A 23,576-nucleotide genomic window follows, 5' to 3' on the forward strand; every position below is an offset into this window, starting at 1 on the left:
TGGCTCCGGGCGGAGCCTACTGGAGCTACGACACTGGATAGGAGAAAGTCTGATACTTTCTGAGAGATGAGGTCACTGACCTTTTCTTTTAATTTTCTAGCTCCGTTGATTTGACACATTGGAATGTGTCAAAAAAGGGGGGGAAGTTGGGTTTTAACATCAAACAAGGGTTATATGAACATTTTTATGACTACATTTGTTTTAATAACTTAGGTATGGTAAAGCTTGGGCTAATAGTGACCCAAAAGGTTTCCGGACCTTTTTTAGAGAACCAGTGAGAAGCATAAATCATTTTTCCATGTTTAAGCATTAATCACTGAAATGAATTGAATAGCGTTTAGAAGATAAAATGCCTGTGTTCACGAGAAGCTGAGCACCACACTGGAGAGGAAACCGTGGGACAGTAGGCGGAAGGAAACACATGAGTGGTTTTAATAATTTTCTTACACACCTTGCAAATGTGCTTATAATGAGTTGGCACTTGGTCTTTTGAAGGTCATAAGCTTCGTCCGGCGTGATGGTCCGGACTGATATATTGCAGGTATTGACTTTGAGTGCAGAGGGCTAAATGCAAACACGCTTACACACACATAGGATATGATTAGAATAAGTCCCTGGGACATTCTGAATATTCTAAACCAATTCTGAATCACCAGAAGGTCAGTAGATAACAACAGTAGATTATTAGGGCTAGGCAGAGAGGTGTTTTGGTTTTCTGTCTCTTACAGAGAAAGGAACAGACACCAGACGAGGTCACAGATATACGAGGATCCTTCGCAGCAGAGGCAGACACAGTGACTGCCGAGACACCAACTGGGTCCAAGTGTCATGGCGTTTGGGCTCTGATAAGTCACCTCAAAAGGATGGATCCCATAAACACAGCAATAACCATGAATGGGTTGGCGGAGATCCAGGAACACCAGACCAACGAGGTTCGAGAGGCTCTTGGGCAAAAGGGGGACACGTTCCTGTTCCTTTTTCTGGGGAATACACGGGATACACAGGACCCGAGGATACACAGATTGTTGTTTGACATCGGGGCAGAATAATCCCCTGATCTGTGCAACGACTGAAGGGTTGTCTAACCCCTGAGGTTAAACAAAGAAGAGCAGTGGATCACCCAACTGGAAGACACTGGTGGCTGCAGCAATAAAATAAAGGCTAAAAGCTCCTCGGACAGAGGTTCTAGTCTGAGTACGTCTGAAGGGTATAAGGTAGCACCAAAATAAAGCTGTGGGAGAACTGGGGAGTGTCATCTGTACCTGCTACTGTTGGAATAATAGTTCTTCTTGCACCTGGACTGCGCAAACACAGAGGTCATCTCACATATGGTTCGCCCAACAGGGGGACAAAGGGCCTCAGGGGTAAGAAGAAATGAACCCGGCCGCATTGGACTACAGGGTGTAGGTGTGCTCTTTATTCTAAAGAGCACAAAAGGGGGAGTGTCAGATTATAATATTATTTTATGCCATGTTAGACCCTTAATTAAAGATGGTGAATTATTATGTAGTTTTAGTTTGCATTATTCTCCTGAATTAGAAGAAGGTGATAACTATTGCATTTGTTAAGCTGAGTTGCATTACATTAGACTGCTGGTTTATTGTGAATGAATGATATTGTTTTATGATGCATTATACTGCTGAGTTATGAGAAATACTGTTTGCAGAAAGTCATCGCCTTATTTGTCTGATTAGAAGAGAACAGAACATACTGGAGTTTTCTGCCCCATCTCAGCAGGAGCAGATAAACAGGGAGCCAAGGTTGTAGCTTAGGCACTGTGTGAGAGAAAGAATGTGAATGTTTAGGCTTTTATGATTAGGTGGGGGCCACTAGAGGCTATAAGAGTTTGATCAATGCTCCACCATTTTGAGATCTGATGCTGTCTGCGTACGGTGTCCATCTCCCACGCGTGTGATCATTAAAATCATCGTTTGACTCAACCCGGCCGGACCAGTGTTGTTATTGTGATTTTTCCTCTTGTATCCATCCCCAATATTTGAATCCGTAACACTCTCCTGTTACACTTTATGGACACCTGAGCTTCACCATGAGGGCCTGTCTTTATTCACTGAAATGCACTTTTATAATGAATTCACAGTAATCACTGACACCTTCAGAGCATTACATTCATTAAAGACGTCTTCTACACCTACTCTTCCAGACGACCGACACATACTTCAACCACTGCAGGTTAACCAGCCACTCATCAGTAAAGCAAAAACTAAATGTAAATGTCCTCATGTGGAAAAGACTGAAACACAACTCCCATATATCACTAATGTAACAGATCCATTTAGGGAGAGTGAGAACACTAGGCTGGATGTGTTTTAATGCAGGAACATTCATCATGTCTTGAGTTCAACAAATCATTTACATTTAATATGTGAGCTGGATGGTTACACGATACAATATGATTGTCAACAATAACTGCAATGAACGCTGGTTTGAGGGCGGAGTCAAGGAGGCCATTTACGTGAAAAGGGAAAGACCCTCTCTGAATCGAGGAGGGGGCCTAAGGGTACATCTGTCACCATCTTACAATGCTGTGATTGCAGCTGTTCTCCAACTCTCTGTAAATGGTACTCAAGACCATTGATCAGTGGTTGTTGATCAATGGTCATGAGAATTTGCATAATCATGATTAAGGAACTGACCTCCCAGCCCATTGTGCCTTCAGTCGGCTGGTTTCTCTGACTGAAAACGCTACGTCCAGAAGAACAGAATCAACTTTTGGAGATTTACTTCCCTGGATGATTGAGCACGCATCAAGACCTTTTAATCAGGCCAACAAATATCTTGTACTCAATTTTAGCAGCAGCCATTGTGACACTGATGATAAAACTTGTGTAAAAGTGCGAAGCTGTAAAAAAGTAATTATAAAAAAGCATTTTTGTAGCTGAATGTTACTGGATAGCTGTTTCATCTGTAACACATCAAAATAACCTGCTAAGGTTTAATAGGCTATAAGGAACACACTCACTTCCTGAGCCCTGGGCAATAAGAGACGTTTTGTGTTTTATAATTTATTGATATGTTTGCTCCTTTCTGACCTGCGTTAATGGAGCCATTAGAGCACCATGTCCGCTACAATAGTTCTGTAGTTTGATGCTTGAGTCGTTGCAGACTTGTTGAAACTCCCTCACCCGTCAAAGCAGCGTCTTTGTTATTCGAGTCCAGCAGATGGCAGTGTTTCACTGTCTGACGGCTGTCTGAAGGTTCAGCTGGATTATCCGTTTGCTATGTTTGCCATGTTACAGTGGGGAGGAAAAACTCCCTTTTAACAGGAATATCTAGACATGAGTGATTACTGCAGTGGGGCACTATCTGTGCTATCTATAAGAAATGTTAGGAACAATAAAACTCTGAGGATCAGGGCTCCATTTCACTCCAGTGTTCAGTGGCATTTTAAGAGAGTGAATACCGACGCTAAATGTCTTTGTAAAGCAAAAGCACGTTGTTAGCCTTTACAGAGCAAAGCTATGGATCAATGTGCAGTGAAGAAAAATCGAGGTGGCCAGTCTGTCCTTTCCTAACCAATCACAGAGCTCCTTACATTGTTGCGCTGGAGAATAACTAAATATAATATAAATATAATATAAAGATGATATTGAAAATAATCTTTTGTAGAGTCACTACTTAGTGGGCAGAGGACAGTTATCACTTTGCTGGATGCTTTAAAGTCGCATGTTCTGTATTTGCTGTATGCAGATTAACAGGATATTAACAGATTAACAGCTTTCATTAGACTTCATATGATAATCAACAGTGAAGTGTTTCTCTTTCAGTGTTTATTCTTGCTCATTGAATGATCTCTGTTCAGATAATATGCTGCACTCATCTCATGTTTCTTTAAATACGGCATCACTTGTCCAGCTGTCAAACTCTGAAAGAGTTACAGTTTCACCACTGAGCACTTTGAACGGTTATTCTTTTATTTAAAAGTATTTATTTGAGCTGCATTATCATCAATACGACAAAAACAGTGACTTCAACAAAAATGTATCTAAAAATATTTAGGGGGAAATGTTCCTACACCCCTCATGTAAATGTTACACCTCCAAAAGGGAGAAATAATCAGAATAAGGCGTAATCATTGTCTTGATAATAATGACCATGAAAATGAAACTAGGCCTACCTTTAGTTCAGCACACTCAGTGTTACATAAAGACATGCGAACATCCCATCATCCATTCTGGAGCCTACTTTTAAAAGAGCGAGCTGTTTATTCTGGCTGAGTAGCAAACAGAACCAACCATGAAAACCTAAACTGGGAAAACACTCGGAAACCTTGAACACTGGGAATATGGAGACACAGGGGGTAGGTGAACAGACACTCTGACAAAGGACAGAGGAAAACAGAGACAATATATATAAGACAAGAAGTAACACAGACACCCTTTTCGGTGACAAAAAAGAGAAAATATCCAGTGAAAGGCAGTTCTCTTGGAAAAACTGCCTTATTGATGTCAACGGTCAGAGAAAAATGTCTGATAGGAAGGCAACCGTAGCTCATACAACCATTTGTTCCAACCAAAGAATGCAGAAGAGCGTTTTGGTCAGCTAAGAACAGGAAATTGAAGCTACAGTTCTCAAAATTTGACATGAGTAGATTGGATAAATGTTGCCTGGTCTGATGAGTTTGATTTCTGCTCTGACATGCAGATGGTCGGGTCAGAATTTGGCATAAATAGCATGAAAGGATGGATCCATGCTGCCTCATGTCAGCTGTGCAGACTAGTGGTGGTGGTGTCACTGTGGGGGGGAGGGGGGGTATTTTCTTGCTGAAACGTTACATAGTGTGTGTGTGTGTGTGTGTGTGTGTGTGTGTGTGTGTGTGTGTGTGAGAGAGAGAGAGAGAGAGAGAGAGTGAGAGATAGTAAGAGAGAGCTTGAGAGAAGCTGAGCTTTATTCAAAGTGATTTGAAACAAACTGCAGCAATAAGGGCAAACTAGTGCACAGTTATGTTTACGTGAGCGTTATTTTGTATGCATTTGACAGTTCCATAACTGTGAGAATACATTGATAGCATTTAACTCTAGTAACAGGCATTTGTACCAGTAAGCATGAAAAAGTAGGGAAAAGAACTAGTATGTAAGCACTGACTAGTACTGTAAAGTATATGTGTATATAGGGCAATCGTGGCTCAAGAGTTCGCAGTTCATCCTGTAATTGGAAGGTTGCCAGATTGAGCCCCGCCTCCGACAGTCTCGGTCGTTGTGTCCCTGGGCAAGACACTTCACCCGTTGCCTACTGGTGGTGGTCAGAGGGCCCGGTGGCGCCAGTGTCCGGCAGCCTCGCCTCTGTCAGTGCGCCCCAGGGCAGCTGTGGCTACAATGTAGCTGCCATCACCAGTGTGTGAATGTGTGAATGACTGAATGTAGTGTAAAGCTCTTTGGGGTCCTTGGGGACTAAGTAAAGCGCTGTACAAATACAGGCCATTTACTGTGCGTGTGTTTATGCTCAAGTGTATGAATAAATTAGTCAGTATTAAACAGTTGCAATTTAAACAGTAGAAGAGTGGCACTATATTTATATATTTATAAAGAATTTCAAACAACAATTAATTGATGCTCAAAGCAGGTTTATTTAATTAATATTCAGATTTCCAATTAGTTCCGAATTCATTCAGCAGCAAATCATATCACCAGTCACTTCAAGGCTGTATGTATTATTGTAAGGTAGACCCTACAATAATACATACAGAGAACCCAACAATCATATGACCCCCTATGAGCAAGCACTTTGGCGACAGTGGGAAGGAAAAACTCCCTTTTTACAGGAAGAAACCTCCAGCAGAACCAGGCTCAGGTTGGGGCGGCCATCTGCTGCGACCGGTTGGGGTGAGAGAAGGAAGACGTTTGTTGTAGGTCTGATTGAAGGACTGATGTGATGGTAAGTTGTCTGCTGCTCCGCTTTGAATATTGAGAGATTAGTTGATGGATTTCAAGCCAAATTGTGCCCAAGTTTAAGACCATATTCATTGGTTGTTTTTGTTGATGTTATTGTTTTGGGCTTTTTTTCCACAAGAATTTCTAGCTCCCCTAGAATTCTGGCCACCCAAATGATGATTGCTGCTGAGAGAGCACAAGGTTTTGTCCCCCTGTGTTATTCATATCAGTGCAGGGGGTTCTCCTTGAGAGGCGAGGGTCGAAAAAGGGATGCTTCAGAACCTCCGAGGGTGTTATGCGCTGATTTGCATCCAAGGCCAACATTTCTTTGATTAGCCTTACAAATAATGATTGGCCATTTTCCGGTCCTCGCCTAACCTTCAGCAGTTGTTCGAGGTCATCGAGACGCTTAAGTTTTATCCATCGAGTTTCCTTGGATCGATAATCTGTCTCGTATTGAAATTGTTCTGGGGTCTTAAATGTCCAGCGCTGTTCGTTGTAGTTATCCTCGATGAAATAGCAGTCAGTGTAGAAGCCAGACTTTAGAAGATGATCTGGTAGCTGACCCTGAGTTTCAATTATGAATTTCAAAACATCATAATCGTCTTCCCCAGGATAGAGAGGCACCCCTGTAGCAAGCTCCACAGCTACCAGCCCCAGAGACCACATGTCAATTGCTTCATCGTATGGAATGCCAAGCATAACCTCAGGTGCACAATAACCAACCGTCCCCACACGGTCACCAGGAATCACTGCAGAAGCAGGACATGCGAGGCCAAAGTCTATGAGTTTGACTTTGACGGGAGACTCACTGCGGTTCACAACCATGATGTTTCCAGGTTTGAGGTCAGCATGAACTATTCCCACAGAACCCAGGTGGAACAGAGCATTTGCGAGCTGATGCAAAATTGGCCTGAGTTCTCTCATTGGGAGACCCCGGTTATTCCGGTCCCCAATGTAGTCCCACAGGCTTTGGTCGAGGAGTTCGAAATTCAAGCAAATGCGCTCTCCATCGAGGAAATAGCCGTTCCATTCGACAATGTTGCACCTGTCTGGATCCAAGCGTCGTAGCTGCTCCAGGATGAAAATTTCCAGTTTTGCCTGGAGCAGAATTTCAGGGTCGCTCTTGTTGACTTTAATAGCAACAGTTTGGTTCTTTTTTGTATCGCGACATCTGGTTACCAAACCAAAGCCTCCTTCTCCAAGGAAGGCCTCTACCACGTGGTGATCTCCTAAAATGGTCCCTTCCGTTATTTGAAGATCATCTTCAGAGGCAGATGGTTTGGCTGAGGTGTTGATGTCTCCTTTTTGAGGAAATTCAACTGAGTTTTGGAAACTGCAGCTGAATTTTTGCGATCCCTGACTTTTCCAGCTTGAAGGCTGCTGAGAGAGCACAAGGAGTTCTCCCCCTGTGCTATTCATGTCAGTGCAGGGGGTTCTCCTTGAGAGGCGAGGGTCGAAAAAGGGATGCTTCAGAACCTCCGAGGGTGTTATGCGCCGATTTGCATCCAAGGCCAACATTTCTTTGATTAGCCTTACAAATAATGTTTGGCCATTTTCCGGTCCTCGCCTAACTTTCAGCAGTTGTTCGAGGTCATCGAGACACTTAAGTTTTATCGATCGAGTTTCCTTGGATCGATAATCTGTCTCGTATTGAAATTGTTCTGGGGTCTTAAATGTCCAGCGCTGTTCGTTGTAGTTATCCTCGATGAAATAGCAGTCAGTGTACAAGCCAGACTCTAGAAGATGATCTGGTAGCTGACCCTGAGTTTCAATTATGAATTTCAAAACATCATAATCGTCTTCCCCAGGATAGAGAGGCACCCCTGTAGCAAGCTCCACAGCTACCAGCCCCAGAGACCACATGTCAATTGCTTCATCATATGAAGTGCCAAGCATAATCTCAGGGGCACAATAACCAATTGTCCCCACAGCACCACCAGGAATCACTGCAGAAGCAGGACATGCGATGCCAAAGTCTATAAGTTTGACTTTGACAGGAGACTCACTGCGGTTCACAACCATGATGTTGACAGGTTTGAGGTCAGCATGAACTATTCCCACAGAACCCAGGTGGAACAGAGCATTTGCGAGCTGATGCAAAATTGGCCTGATTTCTCTCATTGGGAGACCTTGGTTATTCCGGTCCCCTATGTAGTCTGACAGGCTTTGGTCGAGGAGTTCGAAATTCAAGCAAATGCGCTCTCCATCGAGGAAATAGCCGTTCCATTCGACAATGTTGCACCTGTCTGGATCCAAGCGTCGTAGCTGCTCCAGGATGAAAAGTTCCAGTTTTGCCTGGAGCAGAATTTCAGGGTCGCTTTTGTTGACTTTGATAGCAACAGTTTGGTTCTTTTTTGTATCGCGACATTTCGTTACGACACCAAAGCTTCCTTCTCCAAGGAAAGCCTCCACCACGTGGTGATCTCCCAAAATGGTCCCTTTAGATATTTCAAGCTCATCTGAGCCGAAGGATGGGTTGGCTGACATGGTGTAATGTGTCTGTTTGCGCTGTAAATTGGTGAGAAACAAAACTGAACTTGTTTTGGTTTCTCCTGTAAATTGCTCTCAAAACTTCTCGAAAGGGTTTTAGTTGCTGCAGGTCAACGTCCGTTAAGCATAAAGTAACAGGTGAGCGCTCCTATTTATGGGTTTTGGGATCAAAGCAAAGTTATGACGTCAGAAAAGATCGAAGCAAAGTTACCACTCAAAAGCGATCGAAGCATTCTAATATGTGCGCATGCGCACATATTAGAAGCGATCGAAGCGATTCTAATATGTGCGCATGCGCACACACCTGCTTGTTTGTGTAATATTGTTCACACTAAATTTGACCCTAATCAATTTAATATCAGTCAGTCAAAGAAAATGTCAGTTTTGGAAAATTTTAAAATGACATAACTGACAGTTAAAACATTTTTTGTTCATGTATTTGTATTGTTTTCGGGGGTTTTTTGCATACCATGTCAAGCTTTTCTGTATATAGTCATGTCGTAGATTTCGGAGCAAACAAGAAATTGAATTGGATTTTAATATCGCAGTGCTTGGATTTCGGATTTGGTGCTTAAAACTTCTTGAAACTGTAACCGTATTTCATTCACCACAAATAACTATCTGATTGAATAGTTTCTTATCAGATAGAGAAATAAAATGAGTCGCAAAGTCTAAAAGCAACATTTCTCTGCCTGGGCTGTACCTCTGCACGTTAGTCTGTTTCAATGTGTGACCCCCCACCCCCTCCCTGATCAGTCGGGGGTGAGTGCACTAATGTGCCTGGAGGCCGTTTTAATGAGTGTTTGCTGGAAAACGAAAAATACAAGAAGGATTTGTACGTTTTCACAACGGGGGAGTTGCGTAAGTACTAGTAAATAATTTTCTCGAGTGTGTACGTTACACATGTTATTTTTAAAAAATTGGTATTATTATTTTGCTAGCTAGCAAACTCGCGGGATAAAGGATTGAAGTGCACTCAGTGCGATACAATACGGTGCCGCTATTCTAACAGTTAGTTATTGCAGGGTAACTTGTAGAATATGCTGTGAATTTAACCAAGATTACACAGCAGTAGCAGTAATACGAGTTACTTCCCTCAAGTGAAAGCGTTAAACGTTAGCCCGATGCTTAACTAGCCAACGTCAGGCTTTCTGATTGAAGGCTAAAAGCGACGTTGTCACCAAGTAAACAGAATATTGATGATATTTTTGTGTATTGCTGCAGCTTTTTCAAGTATTAACCTGGTGTCTTTGGGAACACCTTAGGGGGAAATGACGGTAATATGACTGAACCATATGGGAACAAAGAATAGGCACTTTTTTGTGCTACCGAAGTTTCCTCCTTTCATTCAAAATCTGTTTATCATTAAACAATTTAAACATAATGGCTTCAAGCTCACATTGAGGCCTGTGGGGCACTATCAGCCACTGAGACAGTAGACAAGTGACTATTTCACACTTTAAGGCTGCCTGTTTATTTAAGGGAGATGAACAGTACATTATAACTGTACATAATAATATCAATGATGATAGATTAAATAAATAGGTTTTTGAAAGACGCTTGTGCATTTTTAAAGTCTAAAGTGTTGAATTGATCTGAGTATGTCATCTGTTCAAAGCCTCTCCCAGTCAGTGCTGTTCTCTATGCCTGTCTTACTCTACATGATGTTATTAGCACAAACACTTTAAAGGTGATAATTAGGTCTACAACAATAACACAGACTGCAATGTAGTTAAGCGTCTTACAGTTAGTTTTGAATGAATGAACTTAAAAACCAACACAAGCAAAGATCTGTCTCCTCCTGTTTTTTGTGTCACATAAGAAAGAAGCATCAATATCTGATGAGAAGACTTATTCATTTGGCCTTTCACGTGGTCTTACTCAGGTGATGCGAAGTGAAATATGCATCCTTTTTATGGTAATGTGCTGGAAAAGTTTGAAAATGGACATTAAACGTGCTTACAAAGTGCTTGAATTTGACCCTGAAAGGTGTATGAACCCAGAAAAAGTCACACTTGGACTAAAAAACTCTCATAGCAAGTTAATCATATTCAGTTGATTTGATGCTTTCAGCACAAAATTTAGCCACACAGTCAGGACAGCGTCTGATTTGCCTTCATCGGTAAACGTGTTTATGCAGTACATAGTAACAGTGTGGCTGAGTCCTCTGGTTCAAATCAGTTCCAGTACATTTGGAGATGTAAGTCTTAACCTTTCACATGCATCGGGAAGGAAAATACAACCAACATTTAAATGTCTTAATTCAATTTATTTTAAGTGTCTTAATGAGCTGCTGCATGTGAAAGTTAGCAACCGTTGATTTTACTGGCCAACAGTTACTCAGTGTTAGCTCATTACTCTTTACTCTGAGTTGTTGGAAGAAAGCTTGTCTGTTGTTGGTTAATCTGATTCCTGAGCGCTTGTGTTTGTGCTCAGCCAAAGACGTTGTTTTTTTAAAATGATGAAGCAGCTCCGCTCTCTATAGTATTTATTTGTTGGAGGGAATGTGTTTTGATCATCCTCATGTTCATTTCCAACATGATATTCTTATTCTTGGACTCTACTAGAGTAGCTTTGCATGCTTCTTTATCTTAAACGAAGCTCCTCTTTTTCTCCTCTGCCTGAAAAACAGGGGTTGTGCCTTTAAGCTAACTTTACTCTTATTGGTTGATATTAAAAAGACTTGCTATTAATGATCAAGGCTTTTTTAATATCATGGATCGGGTGTTCTTTTTATTCATGCTTTTTTCTGGGGTCTATGATGGATATTTTTGCATAAATTAAGATCTGATTAAAAATATTAGTCTCACACGTTGCATTAATTTCATTCAAAAGTGAGTCGGGTAGGTGTTAAGTAGAAATACAGCAGAATAGTGAAATTAATCTTGTATTTATCGTCTAATCTTGATCACATGTTCAGCGCTCGTAAAAATATATTTGGAAAACAAAAATATTTGTGCTTATTATTTAGTTTATTTATTACAGAGGAAAAAAACATGACACTCTTCCTCACCACTTCCATTCAACCTCTTTCCTCAGGACTCATTTTAAGCTGCGTACAGAAGGATTCAATCAGTCTGCAGAACACACACATGCATCTGCTTCAGTGGCAATGAATGAAAACATCTGGCTGTGTTATCATGCATACTGAAATAGGAAAATAAAGTAAGATGAATGAGTTGAGCGCTCTGAGCTGGATGTCTTTCTGAAGTACAACTCTCCTGCCTCTGAGCTTCATGTGAAATGTCTTTACTTGCTCAAATTTAATCTCGTAAAAGTCGATCAGAAAACTTATGAAAGCGTGTCTAACTTCCTGGGATCTAACTCATTTTAGATATTTGTTTCTATGTGCTGCGTGTGTTATTTGTTATTCAGATGTGAAGTTTAAAAAGGTTTAGCTGAGTCTTCATTTAATAAATGTTATTTCTGGGGTTTTGTTTTGCTTGCTAATCGTCGATACTGTGACGGTGTGTCACTGTACAGATCCTCCAGGGAAAATGTTTTTGTTTTTTCACATTTTGACTGTTGTGATTCATTATTTCCACCTTTCAATCTTTCCCGTTTCATTATCTAACACACACATTATTCTCTCCCACTGCGCTCCGACTTTTTAATTCTTTCAAAAAAACATTTGATCTGCACAGTACTGCCGAAGTGCAGCGATACATTGTGAAGTGCACATTTCCATTTCTCATACAGTACCGAGCAAAAGTCTTGAACCACCCCCTTATTTTTTCATGTTTTGCCAGGTCAGTCTGTGTTAACGGTGTTATTAACTGCATTCTTCAACTAAAGAAGTGAGAACAAATGATGTGGGGTCTTGTTTTTTTGCAATAGGCTGCAAGTAAATGTGTAAAGATACAATTTCAAATTGGTTCTTTGTTAAGTTTTCTGGTCCTTTCCGTGACTTAGGTGTCTGTTTATGTTTGAATGTTTCAGAGATTAGTGTGAAGGGTCTTAACAGACAAAAACTGGTCAAATACAAGCCCTGGATTAAAAATCAGAAACACTTTAAAAAGCCTGGAGAGCTATTCCTTAATACCACTTTAAAGATTACAGGGAAGTCCGGATCCCTGGAAGCAAATGAGGGATGGCTCAAGACTTTTGCACAGTGCTGTACATGTCATGTTCCCTGTTTTATAGCTCAGCTCAAACTGACACGTTCTCACTAACTGCTTCTCATTTTCTCCACAGTAAACTTTGACCACTTCCAGATACTGCGGGCCATCGGGAAAGGAAGCTTTGGAAAGGTAATGCGGCCTCCATTTTTCACGCGACTTGTATATTGTTTGCCCTTAATTACCCACCACAGTCGTCGTCTCTAAAGAATCGGTGCAAGCGAAGCGAAATGTGCTGGGATTACACTTTAGTTCTCGTGTGCTGCTGTTATTTAATAACAGTTATAAATGCAGCTTATGTAATTATTTCTATAAAGTCAGTTAGAGGAGAGCCGATTTATATTTCATCTCACTCAATCTAGGTGGGAATTTTGACCCCACGTCTCAATTTAATTACACAGCAGCAAAATTCCGCGGCTCTATTTGTCATCGCGCTCAACGGTTGGGCTGAAGGCAGGAGGAGAACTTGGTGTGTGTGTGTGTGTGTGTGTGTGTGTGTGTGTGTGTGTGTGTGTGTGTGTGTGTGCGCGCTGCATTTTGTGAGACCAAATTACCCACAGCTCTTTTCAACCTTGTCACAGGTGCCAAAATCACCGCTGGTGGCCATTGTTGATAAAACCGTCATTTTGGATTAACTTGTGGGCCATTTTCTTTCACCTCCTGCCGAAGAATTCCTTTGTGTACACATTGAACGTCTGGATGAGACTTCAGTAATGAATTCAGGACTGTGTGTGTGTGAGATACACAATTGGGGCTCCAGAGATTGGAATAGTTTACCTTCATTTTAAATATCACTGCCCTGTGCACATTGTCGGCTTTAAAATTCAAACTTAAAGAGTTTGTAAGTAAACTGGCTGAGATGAGACAGACGATGCACCGGGTCCTCGTCTGAGTGCTGGCTTTCAGTTGTGCTGTCTCTCTTCCCCAGCCATGCACACACAGACACTGTGCTACACTTACACAGTGAGACAGATGCTCACAGAGACGTCCAGATACATTTTGTCCTTGCTGGAGGTCATCTTGTGTGTGTTTTTTGGCCCACTGTGGCCTCACACCGAGCTCCTGCTGTTTTTTGAACACTTTAACAGCACCAGTCTTTAGCTTCCTGTTGAACACACAGTGTGGGGTGGGGGGGTAGGAGGTAATAAATCAAGTTTGATTATCCTAATGTATAGCTGTCTTTATGTTAAGGATTAAAATGAAATTCACAAGAGGAAGGTGTTGGTGTGTGTGGTTGGGAAGAGAAGGGAGAAGCTAGAATGAAGCACAAACAGAGGGAGGTGTTTGCCTCTCGCTGTAGCGCTGTGAAACATGATCTGTATATTGCAGCTTGTGTAGGTGCTCCAAGAAAATGGGTTCATCGGCATGCAGCACTGTAGATGTGCACGTATGCACTCGCGAAAGAGAGAGGATGCTTGTGTTGCTGAGCTCGTTCTTGCACAGCGGGGAGATGCTGGTGTGGCGGAGGTGTGGTCCCGGGCGCGGCTGCAGGGGAGGAGTGGTGTGGTGAGCTCAACGGGGCCGTGCTGGAGACGCAGGTGAGAACAGCTGATGGCGTTTTGGACTGATGATGGTTTCCTTCCCTTTTATAGTGAGACGGGAGAGGAGCGGGAAATCATCTGAGACCGACAGCTGTCAGACTGTGGTCGGTCATAACACAGGAAACTATAAATAAACGTGGCATCTGGAGACAAAGACCTGTGCGTGTGTGTACCTGTGTGTAGTGCATTTCACAGTGAGGTAGGTTGGGGCTACCTCATAACTCCCCGCTGTGAGGCTGCCAGATGGGAAAAAGAGGAAACCGCCTCGTTCTCCTGAAACGCTCATTTTCCTCTGCTCACTTTTCATCTTTACAATCTCAGCACTTGGGTGTGTATCTTCTTGCAGTGGGCCTCTCAGTTTCATTCTTATTCATAAGAGCTCCTCTTTGTGTTATTTAGTTTGTACCTGAAAAGTCTAATTTATGCCCGAGTACACAAGTACAAATAAAAGGAGTACCACGTAATTTAATGGGTCAGCTTGGGTCCAGAACTGAATTAGAGATAATGTAGGGCTGTTTTAGGTCTGAGCCACTAACCTGACGAAAACGCAACACAACTGCTGGTAAGTGCGTGTTGTTTAAAACAGATAGTTGGAGAGGCAGGTCAGTGCTTTTAAAGGTTTATCAGGTGCCAAATCATTTTATAGATGTGAAATGTAGGACTGTGCAAAAGTTTGAGCCACACCTTAATTCTAACATATAACTTGCTGGGTAATGGGAAACGGGTGCAACAGTTTAAATTTGAAAAGTTTACATGAAAATACAGTATAAAAGGCGTCATACAGAGTTGATATAATGAGCTAATGAGCTTGAGCATCTTTATCTTCAGCACGCCCTGAACTCTCTTAGGCACATTTCTTTGGAATTCCTTTAAGTAGTCTTCAGGAATAGTTCTCCGGGCTTCTTTAAGGACATTCAGAGCTCTTCTTTCGATATTAGCTGCCTTTTTGTTCCATTCTCTGCCGAGATGATCCCACACGGCTCAGGTCAGTCCATGAATGATGGTGTTTCGATGTGTTTAGTAAGCTGCTGCCGATCAGACGCTTTCCAGATGGTATTGCATGGTGCATCAAAGTCTGGTGGTACTTTTCATAATTCCATCAATTTTGACGAAATCCCCAACACCCTGGCTGAAATGCAGACCCAAACTATGACAGAGCTGTACAGTAGTTTACAGGTGGTTGTAGACATATTACCAGCAATTTCAACCAGAAATGTCAAATTTTGGTTCATCACTCCACCAGACCTGCTGCCACTGATTTTCAGTCCAGTTCTTGTGTAATTTGGCATCCCTCAGCCTTTTCTCCCTGTTCCCTTCCTTAATAATGGCTTCTTGACAGCCACCCTTCACTGACACCATGAGATGAGGCTTTGGGTAACACTAGATGGATCAACTGAAGGACCAAGTGCATCTTTCAGGTCCTGTGTCAGGTGTTTGCTGAATTTTTTTTGACATGACTTTCAGGTACTGTTCCTCCACTGTAGATAGATTTTTCAGCCTGTCCCCTTTTGTTCTGTCTCCTACTTTCCCAATCCAAAGAAATTAAATGGTGTGTTTCTGTGACAGGTTGCTAGTAACAAAGTACCTAAAGATAAAATTTAAAATTGGTTCTTTGCTAAATTGTGTGTTTTGTATTGTATTTGACAACTCGGGTTTGTCCCCTTGAGTTAGGTTAAGTGGTTTAACCCCCCCAAAAAACAAAAATATCGCTCTGAAAGTGATCAGGTACAAGGACTGGACTGAAAATGGGTGAAAAAGCAGTTAATGTCCAAAGAAAAACTCTAAATGACCTTCAGAAAGTCTAAAGAAAGGAAGAAGAAGAACATCTGGCTCAGTACAGGCAAAATATAAAGAACCGAGGAGAGGCTCAAGACTTATTCACAGATAATCAATCAAATTAATCAAGCGTCATCTGGAAGCAGCCTCCTGGCTGTAAGAGCGTCTCGTTTTTGTCTCATTAACTGTCTGGTGGCGCTCACAGTAGTCTGCTGTGACGGGGTCCTCGAGGACTAATGTTACAGGGAAATCATTAGGAAAGTGCTTTGGACTGAGCTTTACTGAAATCTCAGTTTTCCCCCTGTCGGAGAGCTCCACCACCTCCACCCCCCTCCTCCTCCTCCTCCTATTCCTTCTTTTTAAATGTCAGTACAGGTACCGTCTCCCTCCCATCCCTGTATTTTTGTTACATAGTACTTAGTGGCTGTGCTCACTGTTCAATTCAAGTTGGTTTAAGAGAGATGGTAGTTTAAAAAACACAAAAACAAGCTGTTTTGGTAAAGCAATATATATGATTATTAAAGATAAAATATAGTGTTAATTTTGTTTGAGTTCCTGCCGTCTCTCTTTACTTCTCACTCTGTTTTGAAGCATCTGCCTTCCAGCAGATGGGGGAGACTGTAATGGCAGCTGCTTTCCAGGAGGATGTAGCTCATCTGTATCATTTCCTGCTCTCTCTTTTCCTCTCTAACTTTTCCCTGTGTGCATCAGACTTTCGCCCCCCTCTTCTTTGTCACTCCAATGTTCTCAGCTCAGGCTGCATAGGAAGCTGGCATTTCTCTTGCCGGGCTTATTAAAGCCTGTGCTTTAGAGCTCTGGAGGGGGGCTAACACTCGAGGGGGACATGACAGTCATTGGCAGTGACAGCAGTTTAGTGACAGCTTCCTAATGTCAACAGTCACATGGACAGGTAAACATCTAAACGGATAGAAGAGAGGTGGATGGAGAGAGACAGGGAAGGTCAGAAGTTGTGGATGACTCAGCGTGCGGTTCCTGCGTCTTCTTTCCCTGCGCCGTGCAGCTGCTTCAGTGGGAATAAAGCCTCATTAGGATGGAAATGGGAAGGCACACTAACAGAGACGGCTGCTGGAAATGAGTGGGAGTAAAAACGAGATGGAGATGAGGGAGTAGATGATCAAGCCTTCAACGTTTTCAACTTTTTTTTCTTTTTTTTAACATCCGTTGGGCTCCCAGACGGCCAATCAGTCCTTCTGTCTCTAAAGACTGACAGTAGCTGCTTTTTACTTCTCATCCCTCCCTTCTTTGCACCTCTCAAAACCAACTCTCGTCTTTACTTGATGAAAGTTGGTTTTGCAGAGTTAATCTTGCAGCTCAGCCACAGCATAGCCCTCGGCAACCAAGAGCATGCTAGCGGGCCGTTGTTATTATGTTATTACTGTGTTTTTCGGAAAATAAGGCACTCTAAAAATCAGTCCTTTGATTTTTCTGGAAATCGACAGTGCTCCTTATAATCCGGTTCGCCTTATGTCTCTACCAGCTTTGCACATCTACAGACTGAAATCTTTGCCCATTCTTCCTTCCAAAACAGCTCCAGCTCAGTCAGATTAGATGGGCAGCGTTTGTGAACAGCAGTTTTCAGATCTTGCCACAGATTCTCGATTGGATTTAGATCTGGACTTTGACTGGGCCATTCTAACACATGGATATGTTTTGTTTTAAACCACTCCATTGTTGCCCTGGCTTTATGTTTAGGGTCGTTGTCCTGCTGGAAGGTGAACCTCCGCCCCAGTCTCAAGTCTTTTGCAGACTCCAAGAGGTTTTCTTCCAAGGTTGCCCTCTATTTGGCTCCATCCATCTTCCCATCAACTCTGACCAGCTTCCCTGTCCCTGCTGAAGAGAAGCCCCCCCAGAGCACGATGCTGCCACCACCATATTTGACAGTGGGGATCGTGTGTTCAGAGTGATGTGCAGTGTTAGTTTTCCACACATAGCGTTTTGCATTTTGTCCAAAAAGTTCCATTTTGGTCTCATCTGACCAGAGCAGCTTCTTCCACATGTTTGCTGTGTCCCCCACATGGCTTGTGGCAAACTGCAAACGGGACTTCTTATGGTTTTCTGTTAACAATGGCTTTCTTCTTGCCACTCTTCCATAAAGGCCAACTTTGTGCAGTGCACGACTAATAGTTGTCCTATGGACAGATTCCCCCACCTGAGCTGTAGATCTCTGCAGCTCGTCCAGAGTCACCGTGGGCCTCTTGGCTGCATTTCTGATCAGCGCTCTCCTTGTTCGGCCTGTGAGTTTAGGTGGACAGCCTTGTCTTGGTAGGTTTACAGTTGTGCCATACTCCTTCCATTTCTGAATGATTGCTTGAACAGTGCTCCGTGGGATGTTCAAGGCTTGGGAAATCTTTTTGTAGCCTAAGCCTGCTTTACATTTCTCAGTAACTTTATCCCTGACCTGTCTGGTGTGTTCTTTGGACTTCATGGTGTTGTTGCTCCCAATATTCTCTTAGACAACCTCTGAGGCCGTCACAGAGCAGCTGTATTTGTACTGACATTAGATTACACACAGGTGCACTCTGTTTAGTCATTAGCACTCATCAGGCAACGTCTATGGGCAACTGACTGCACTCAGACCAAAGGGCCTGAATAATTACGCACACCCCACTTTGCAGTTATTTATTTGTACAAAATGTTTGGAATCATGTATGATCTTCGTTCCACTTCTCACGTGTGCACCACTTTGTGTTGGTCTTTCACGTGGAATTCCAATAAGATTGATTCATGTTTGTGGCTGTAATGTGACAAAATGTGGAAAAGTTCAAGGGGGCCGAATACTTTTGCAAGCCACTGTATGAATTCTGGTTGTGTTTACTGACCTCGAAACGATTTTATGTACACGGCGCTCGAAAATCTGTCAAATGTTTTAGTACGACTTTGCTAAGCTACGAACCCGCACCGTTTAATGGATTGTCGGAGCATTACGGCTATCGTAGGCAGGAGCCTCGCGGAGTGATACGTACTGTGCTTCAACATAATATTACCATATTGTGTGTTTGTTTAACCTCTTTTTAAGTTTTGTGGATATTTACATGGTTATGCTGAGGATATGTCGGCCAATTTCCACTGGAAATGCCTTTTGGTTAAACTGTCAGCAAGGAATTTGCATTTGCACCGTTACATTTTTATATAACTTTAATGCACATGAAAAACAGCTGCTTATTTAAGTGAAAATACATTGATGGGTTTTTTTGCACAAATGAAGTGGAGTTGTAAAGTATTTTGTCTCGTGTCAGTTATATCGTTATCGCACATTTTCAAATTTATATCGTGATGAATATTTTTGGCCATATCGCCCTGCTCTACTTCTACAACACGCCTTGTGTAGATGAGTTAGTGAGGCAAACTGACCAGCTGTCTTATTGTGTCTGTTGAGTGTTTGGTTTTGTGAACGGCCTCTTTAATGCACGAGGGTGTGACCATCCACATCCTTGTATCTGTCCACTGTCAGCCATTTCACTTTGTGCAAATCTGGCCAAGTCTTCCAAGTGTGCGTGTTTTTTTCCTTCTGACCAGATGCAGCTTTCTGCAACATCACTTTAATGTCCTTATACTGATCACCACACTGTGTATGTGCGCTAAAACAGAAATCATTTCACTGCTCCTTCGTAGTGGCAGGTTACAAAATGTCATTAGATGCTGCGTGGCCGTACAAGATAGACTTTGGTTAGCAACAACTCTCTGAGGCCTTTACTGTGAAACAGAACGCTGTCTTATCCGGCTAACTTCAAGGTTTAATGTGGGATTTTTTTGTAATCCACGACATAATGCCAGGTCAACTCATGCTTTGAACCTAATCTGCTCCAGAGCAAATCATGTTCAAATGTGAGATCAACAGGTAGAAAATCACAACCTACTAACCAGGAAGACCAAAAAGAACAAAATAAATAAAATCCCCGATCCTGGAAGATCCCTCAGACCGCTGTGTGCAGAGAGTAGGAGGGTGTAAAATCTTTTAGCAGAGTCTGATGTCTTTGTCTTTCCATGATGAGCAACAATAATGAATATAGATTCTCTACAACAACTTTATTGTTTTGGAAGTATTAATATATTATCCTAAAACTTCTACATTTAACCTTTTAATCAGACCAGCAAAAATCTAGTATTGAATTTTAGCGCAGTCATAAAAAATTATTTGCTAAAAGCATTTTTGCAGCTGAATATTTTAAATTACAGTTAACTTTACTTTTTGGCTGTTTCACCTGTAAGACATTAAAATAACATGCTAAGGTTTAATAGTCTATAAGGAATACACTCTGAGCCCTGGGCAGTGTTGTGCTAATAAGAGAAGGTTTGTGTGCGCAGTGAAACAGTAATTTTTGTATTTCACAATTTATTGATATGTTTGATCCTTTCTGACCTGCGTTAATGAAGCAGCCATTAGAGCACCATGTCCGCTACAATAGTTCTGTAGTTTGATGCTTGAGTCGTTGCAGACTTGTTGAAACTCCCTCACCCGTCAAAGCAGCGTCTGTGTTATTTGCGTCCAGCAGATGGCAGTGTTTCACTGTCATATGACGGCTGTCTGAAGCTTCAGCTGGATTATTCGTTTAAATTAGATCGTTTTATAAAAATTACAACAACAGGCCTGAACCTGCTTAGCTCCAAAGAGCTGGCTAAACAATGGGGCATGTTCAGAATCTTCCTGAAGTTTAACAATTCCCCAAAAAGCTACACAAAGTGAATTTCCATATAAGACAAGAAAGAAAGAACAGGGTGTGACGTGGAAGGGGCACTCTGGCAAACAAATTACTGCTTTTATTAAGTTACAAAACTCGCAGTCTTGTTCACGAGTGATCGGAGAAGGGAACAGGAGATCGACAGATGGATTGGTGCTGCGGCTGCAGACTCTTTACCAGTCCGTCTTTACCAGTCGATTTACGTCCGTAACCTCTGTCACAACGGGACTGAACGGACTCACGCGTAGGCTCTGAGTAGGGAACAATAAAGGGTTTTTATTTACAGAAGCACCAGGTGATCTATTTACAAAGTGGGGAAAAGACGGGTTCTGGGACTCCACACACGAACAGGAGGGGGGAAAGACACTTGCAGTCCACACACGCTCCAAAGTCCTCACTCCATCCACGCTCCACGCTCGGCTTCACACTCCACAAGAAACACAAAAGCTCGCTCCAATCCTCACACACTTGATCGCTCAGGTAACACAGGGGCAGGTCCAGGGAAATCTATTCACAGAGATGCAAAAGGTTACTGTAAGAAGATCGCTAGGGAAACACGAGAATGAACTGAGCTGGGGTTAACACTGACGAGAGTCGGCAACGGTCCAGCGACGAGAAATACAGGGCTGCCATCTTATAAGGGGACAGGAACACTGTTGGGTGATGAGCCACAGGTGTGACCAGGTGCGTGGGCCAAGGGCAGGAGCCCACAGATGAGCTCCGCCCAGGCAGTGAGAGAAGGAGGGACAGAGAGGGAGGGAGAGAGCGGGGACAAAATCAAAACAAAAAAACACATGTAGCCACAGTGAGGCGACCGGGTATACACAGGGACCCTGACACCTCCACAGGACAAGACTCAGCTGTCCATCTGCATCTTAAGGATAAAGGACACTCTTTCGAGGATGCCAATGTTCACATTTTGGACCGAGAGGACAGATGGTTTGAAAGAGGAGTGAAAGAAGCCATCTATGTGCACTGTGAGCGACCATCTTTGAACAGAGGCGGTGGTTTACGACACCAACTGTCTGCCATCTATAATCCAGTTTTGAGTTCCCTTCCCAGACGCCTTAACGCCCACTCACATCCTGGGCCATCTGACCTCAGGAATTCGCATGATAGGGTGGGGCCAGGTTTCACAATGAACTCACCCGAAACTCTGGCTGATTGGGACCCACACCCACTTTCACACCTTGGCTCAGGCGATTAGAGGATCATCAGGGGGTCCTTTTGTCCCTCTGTGGGGGGAAACTCCCACTAGGTTTATATCTGGGACTCTCCACCATTTGACCTTAGAACTGAAGAAGCTTCTCGGATGAGAGGTGAAACGTCTTCAAGTAACTTAAAGAAGTCCAGACGCTTTTCTTTGCAAGCTCCTTTGACTGACACCCTCACCTTTTTCAGAAATGTCATGTATGAAAATCTATAATAACTCCAGTTATACGGATATCAATATCCTCATATACTGAAGACTTCATAATTTACCACATATGGACATGACTAACGGACGTGTTCAGAAATTCGAAAACCAGCATATCAACATGATCCCACAAGGGGGATGTGATGATCTGATAGCAAACGGAGATAATAATGGTAACTGTAAGCGCAAGAATACCTTTATCATTGGTGACTTTAATCAAGTTAGAACAATTTGTGATCCAAGCAATCGTATCAATGCAAATAGAAATCTTTATGAAAGCCCCACAGACATGCACATTCTGTATTGTAAACTGCTGGGACAAACAACCGATACACATTGTACATACAAACAGATACAGATGAAAAGGCGTATTGTAATTGCATGTGATAAAATCAATAATTTCCTTCAGTCTGTACGCTTTGAATGTTGCTCTTGAGTTGAGAGATGCTGTAAGCTTGCTGCTATCTTTAAACATCACTTCATGATTCTGGTGTAGATGCTTTATAAGACTTTGTTACGTTTCTTAAACAGTGATGAAAATAATAAAGAGGAAATATGAGAGAAGTGATTTTCAGTGAATGTTGAAAAAAATACCACAATAACAAAAATTATGGCAACATTGCTACACTTTGCTTTCTTAGCTTGCATATTGTACATTTTGACAGTTGTTTCTAATTGGCTACATCTTCTCTCGTTGTCACAGCTATTGCTCAACTTTCAGCACTCATTAAATTAAAAAAACAACAAAAAAAACCAAGTTGCTGCTGGTAAGGTTGGCATTCTTGCAAGACTCAGTAACACATCTAGAACTACATAAAAAAATAAATAAAAAAAATGCACATCCCATGTTTATCCCGTGTTATTCCAGGCTGAGTTTATGCATTTATGCTTATTTGTTTATAAAATATTATAAGCTGGTCTGAGGTCATTTGTTACTAAAGAAAAACAAACAAACAAACACTGTGTCATTATTTAATCCACTAAAACTAAGACACAATGCAGAAGCAGTGTGTGAAAACTAAGTGCACCTTCACTGGTGTAGCATCTGCCTTAGAAATAATGAACTCAAATTAAACTGTTTAATCATCTCTATGTGCTAAAGGCTCATTTTAATGCAGCATTAATCACGTTGCTTTAACAGTGCTGCATTTTAATAATGTTTATCATGTTCTTTGTAGATTTTAATTATCACCATCGTCGCTGTGATAACATGTCTGGTTGGAGCAGGCGGCACTCAGGGATCATGTTGTGTGGAAGAAGAGTCATGTGATTGTTTTTTTTAAAGATTTTTTTATATGAGTGCACAGAGTGTGAAACAGAAAGATAGGATTGACAGAGAAAGCTGATCATGTCTGTTGTGACACCTGCAATCCCTGACTAGAGTTTTAGGTTTTGTCAGGCAGCTAACACGAAGAAAGCCTGGCTTCATTGTACAAATACAACTTACATATACAATACATGACATATTACACAGAGTCGTTATTTATTCAACAAAAACTAAGCCAGATGCAGTTTTTGGATTTTATTTAAAAATGTTCTTATTCTGATTGTTTACTTAATATATTTAGACACATTTGGTTTATTTATATAAAAATGATATTTTACACAAAACTTCAAATAGCTGCCTGCAAACATGGCTCTTT

At 42.0% G+C, this 23,576-nt stretch overlaps 1 protein-coding gene and 1 long non-coding RNA gene across 2 annotated transcripts in view; one reads left to right on the top strand and one right to left on the bottom strand.

The window, feature by feature from the left end:
* Positions 1-5,326: 5,326 nt before the first annotated feature.
* LOC146360523 (uncharacterized) lies at positions 5,327-8,612 on the bottom strand. Its single transcript, XM_084922780.1, has one exon. It carries the CDS (start codon positions 8,376-8,378, stop codon positions 6,042-6,044), a length of 2,337 nt encoding a protein of 778 aa, XP_084778906.1. The 5' UTR covers positions 8,379-8,612; the 3' UTR covers positions 5,327-6,041.
* A 1,866-nt stretch (positions 8,613-10,478) lies between these two features.
* LOC146360524 (uncharacterized) overlaps positions 10,479-23,576 on the top strand; it is a 30,535-nt gene continuing 17,437 nt past the window's right edge. The window contains exon 1 of the long non-coding RNA XR_014799646.1: positions 10,479-12,631. This is a non-coding gene — a long non-coding RNA (uncharacterized LOC146360524). The remainder of the gene's footprint in view (positions 12,632-23,576) is intronic.

This window comes from Perissodus microlepis, unplaced genomic scaffold (genome assembly GCF_051167445.1).
Source record: "Perissodus microlepis isolate ML-2025 ecotype Zambia unplaced genomic scaffold, ASM5116744v1 scaffold_38, whole genome shotgun sequence".
Lineage (NCBI taxonomy): Eukaryota > Metazoa > Chordata > Actinopteri > Cichliformes > Cichlidae > Perissodus > Perissodus microlepis.

Excerpts from the sequence above, each read along its gene's own strand:
- LOC146360523 (XM_084922780.1), bottom strand. The coding sequence starts at position 8,378 with ATGTCAGCCAACCCATCCTTCGGCTCAGATGAGCTTGAAATATCTAAA.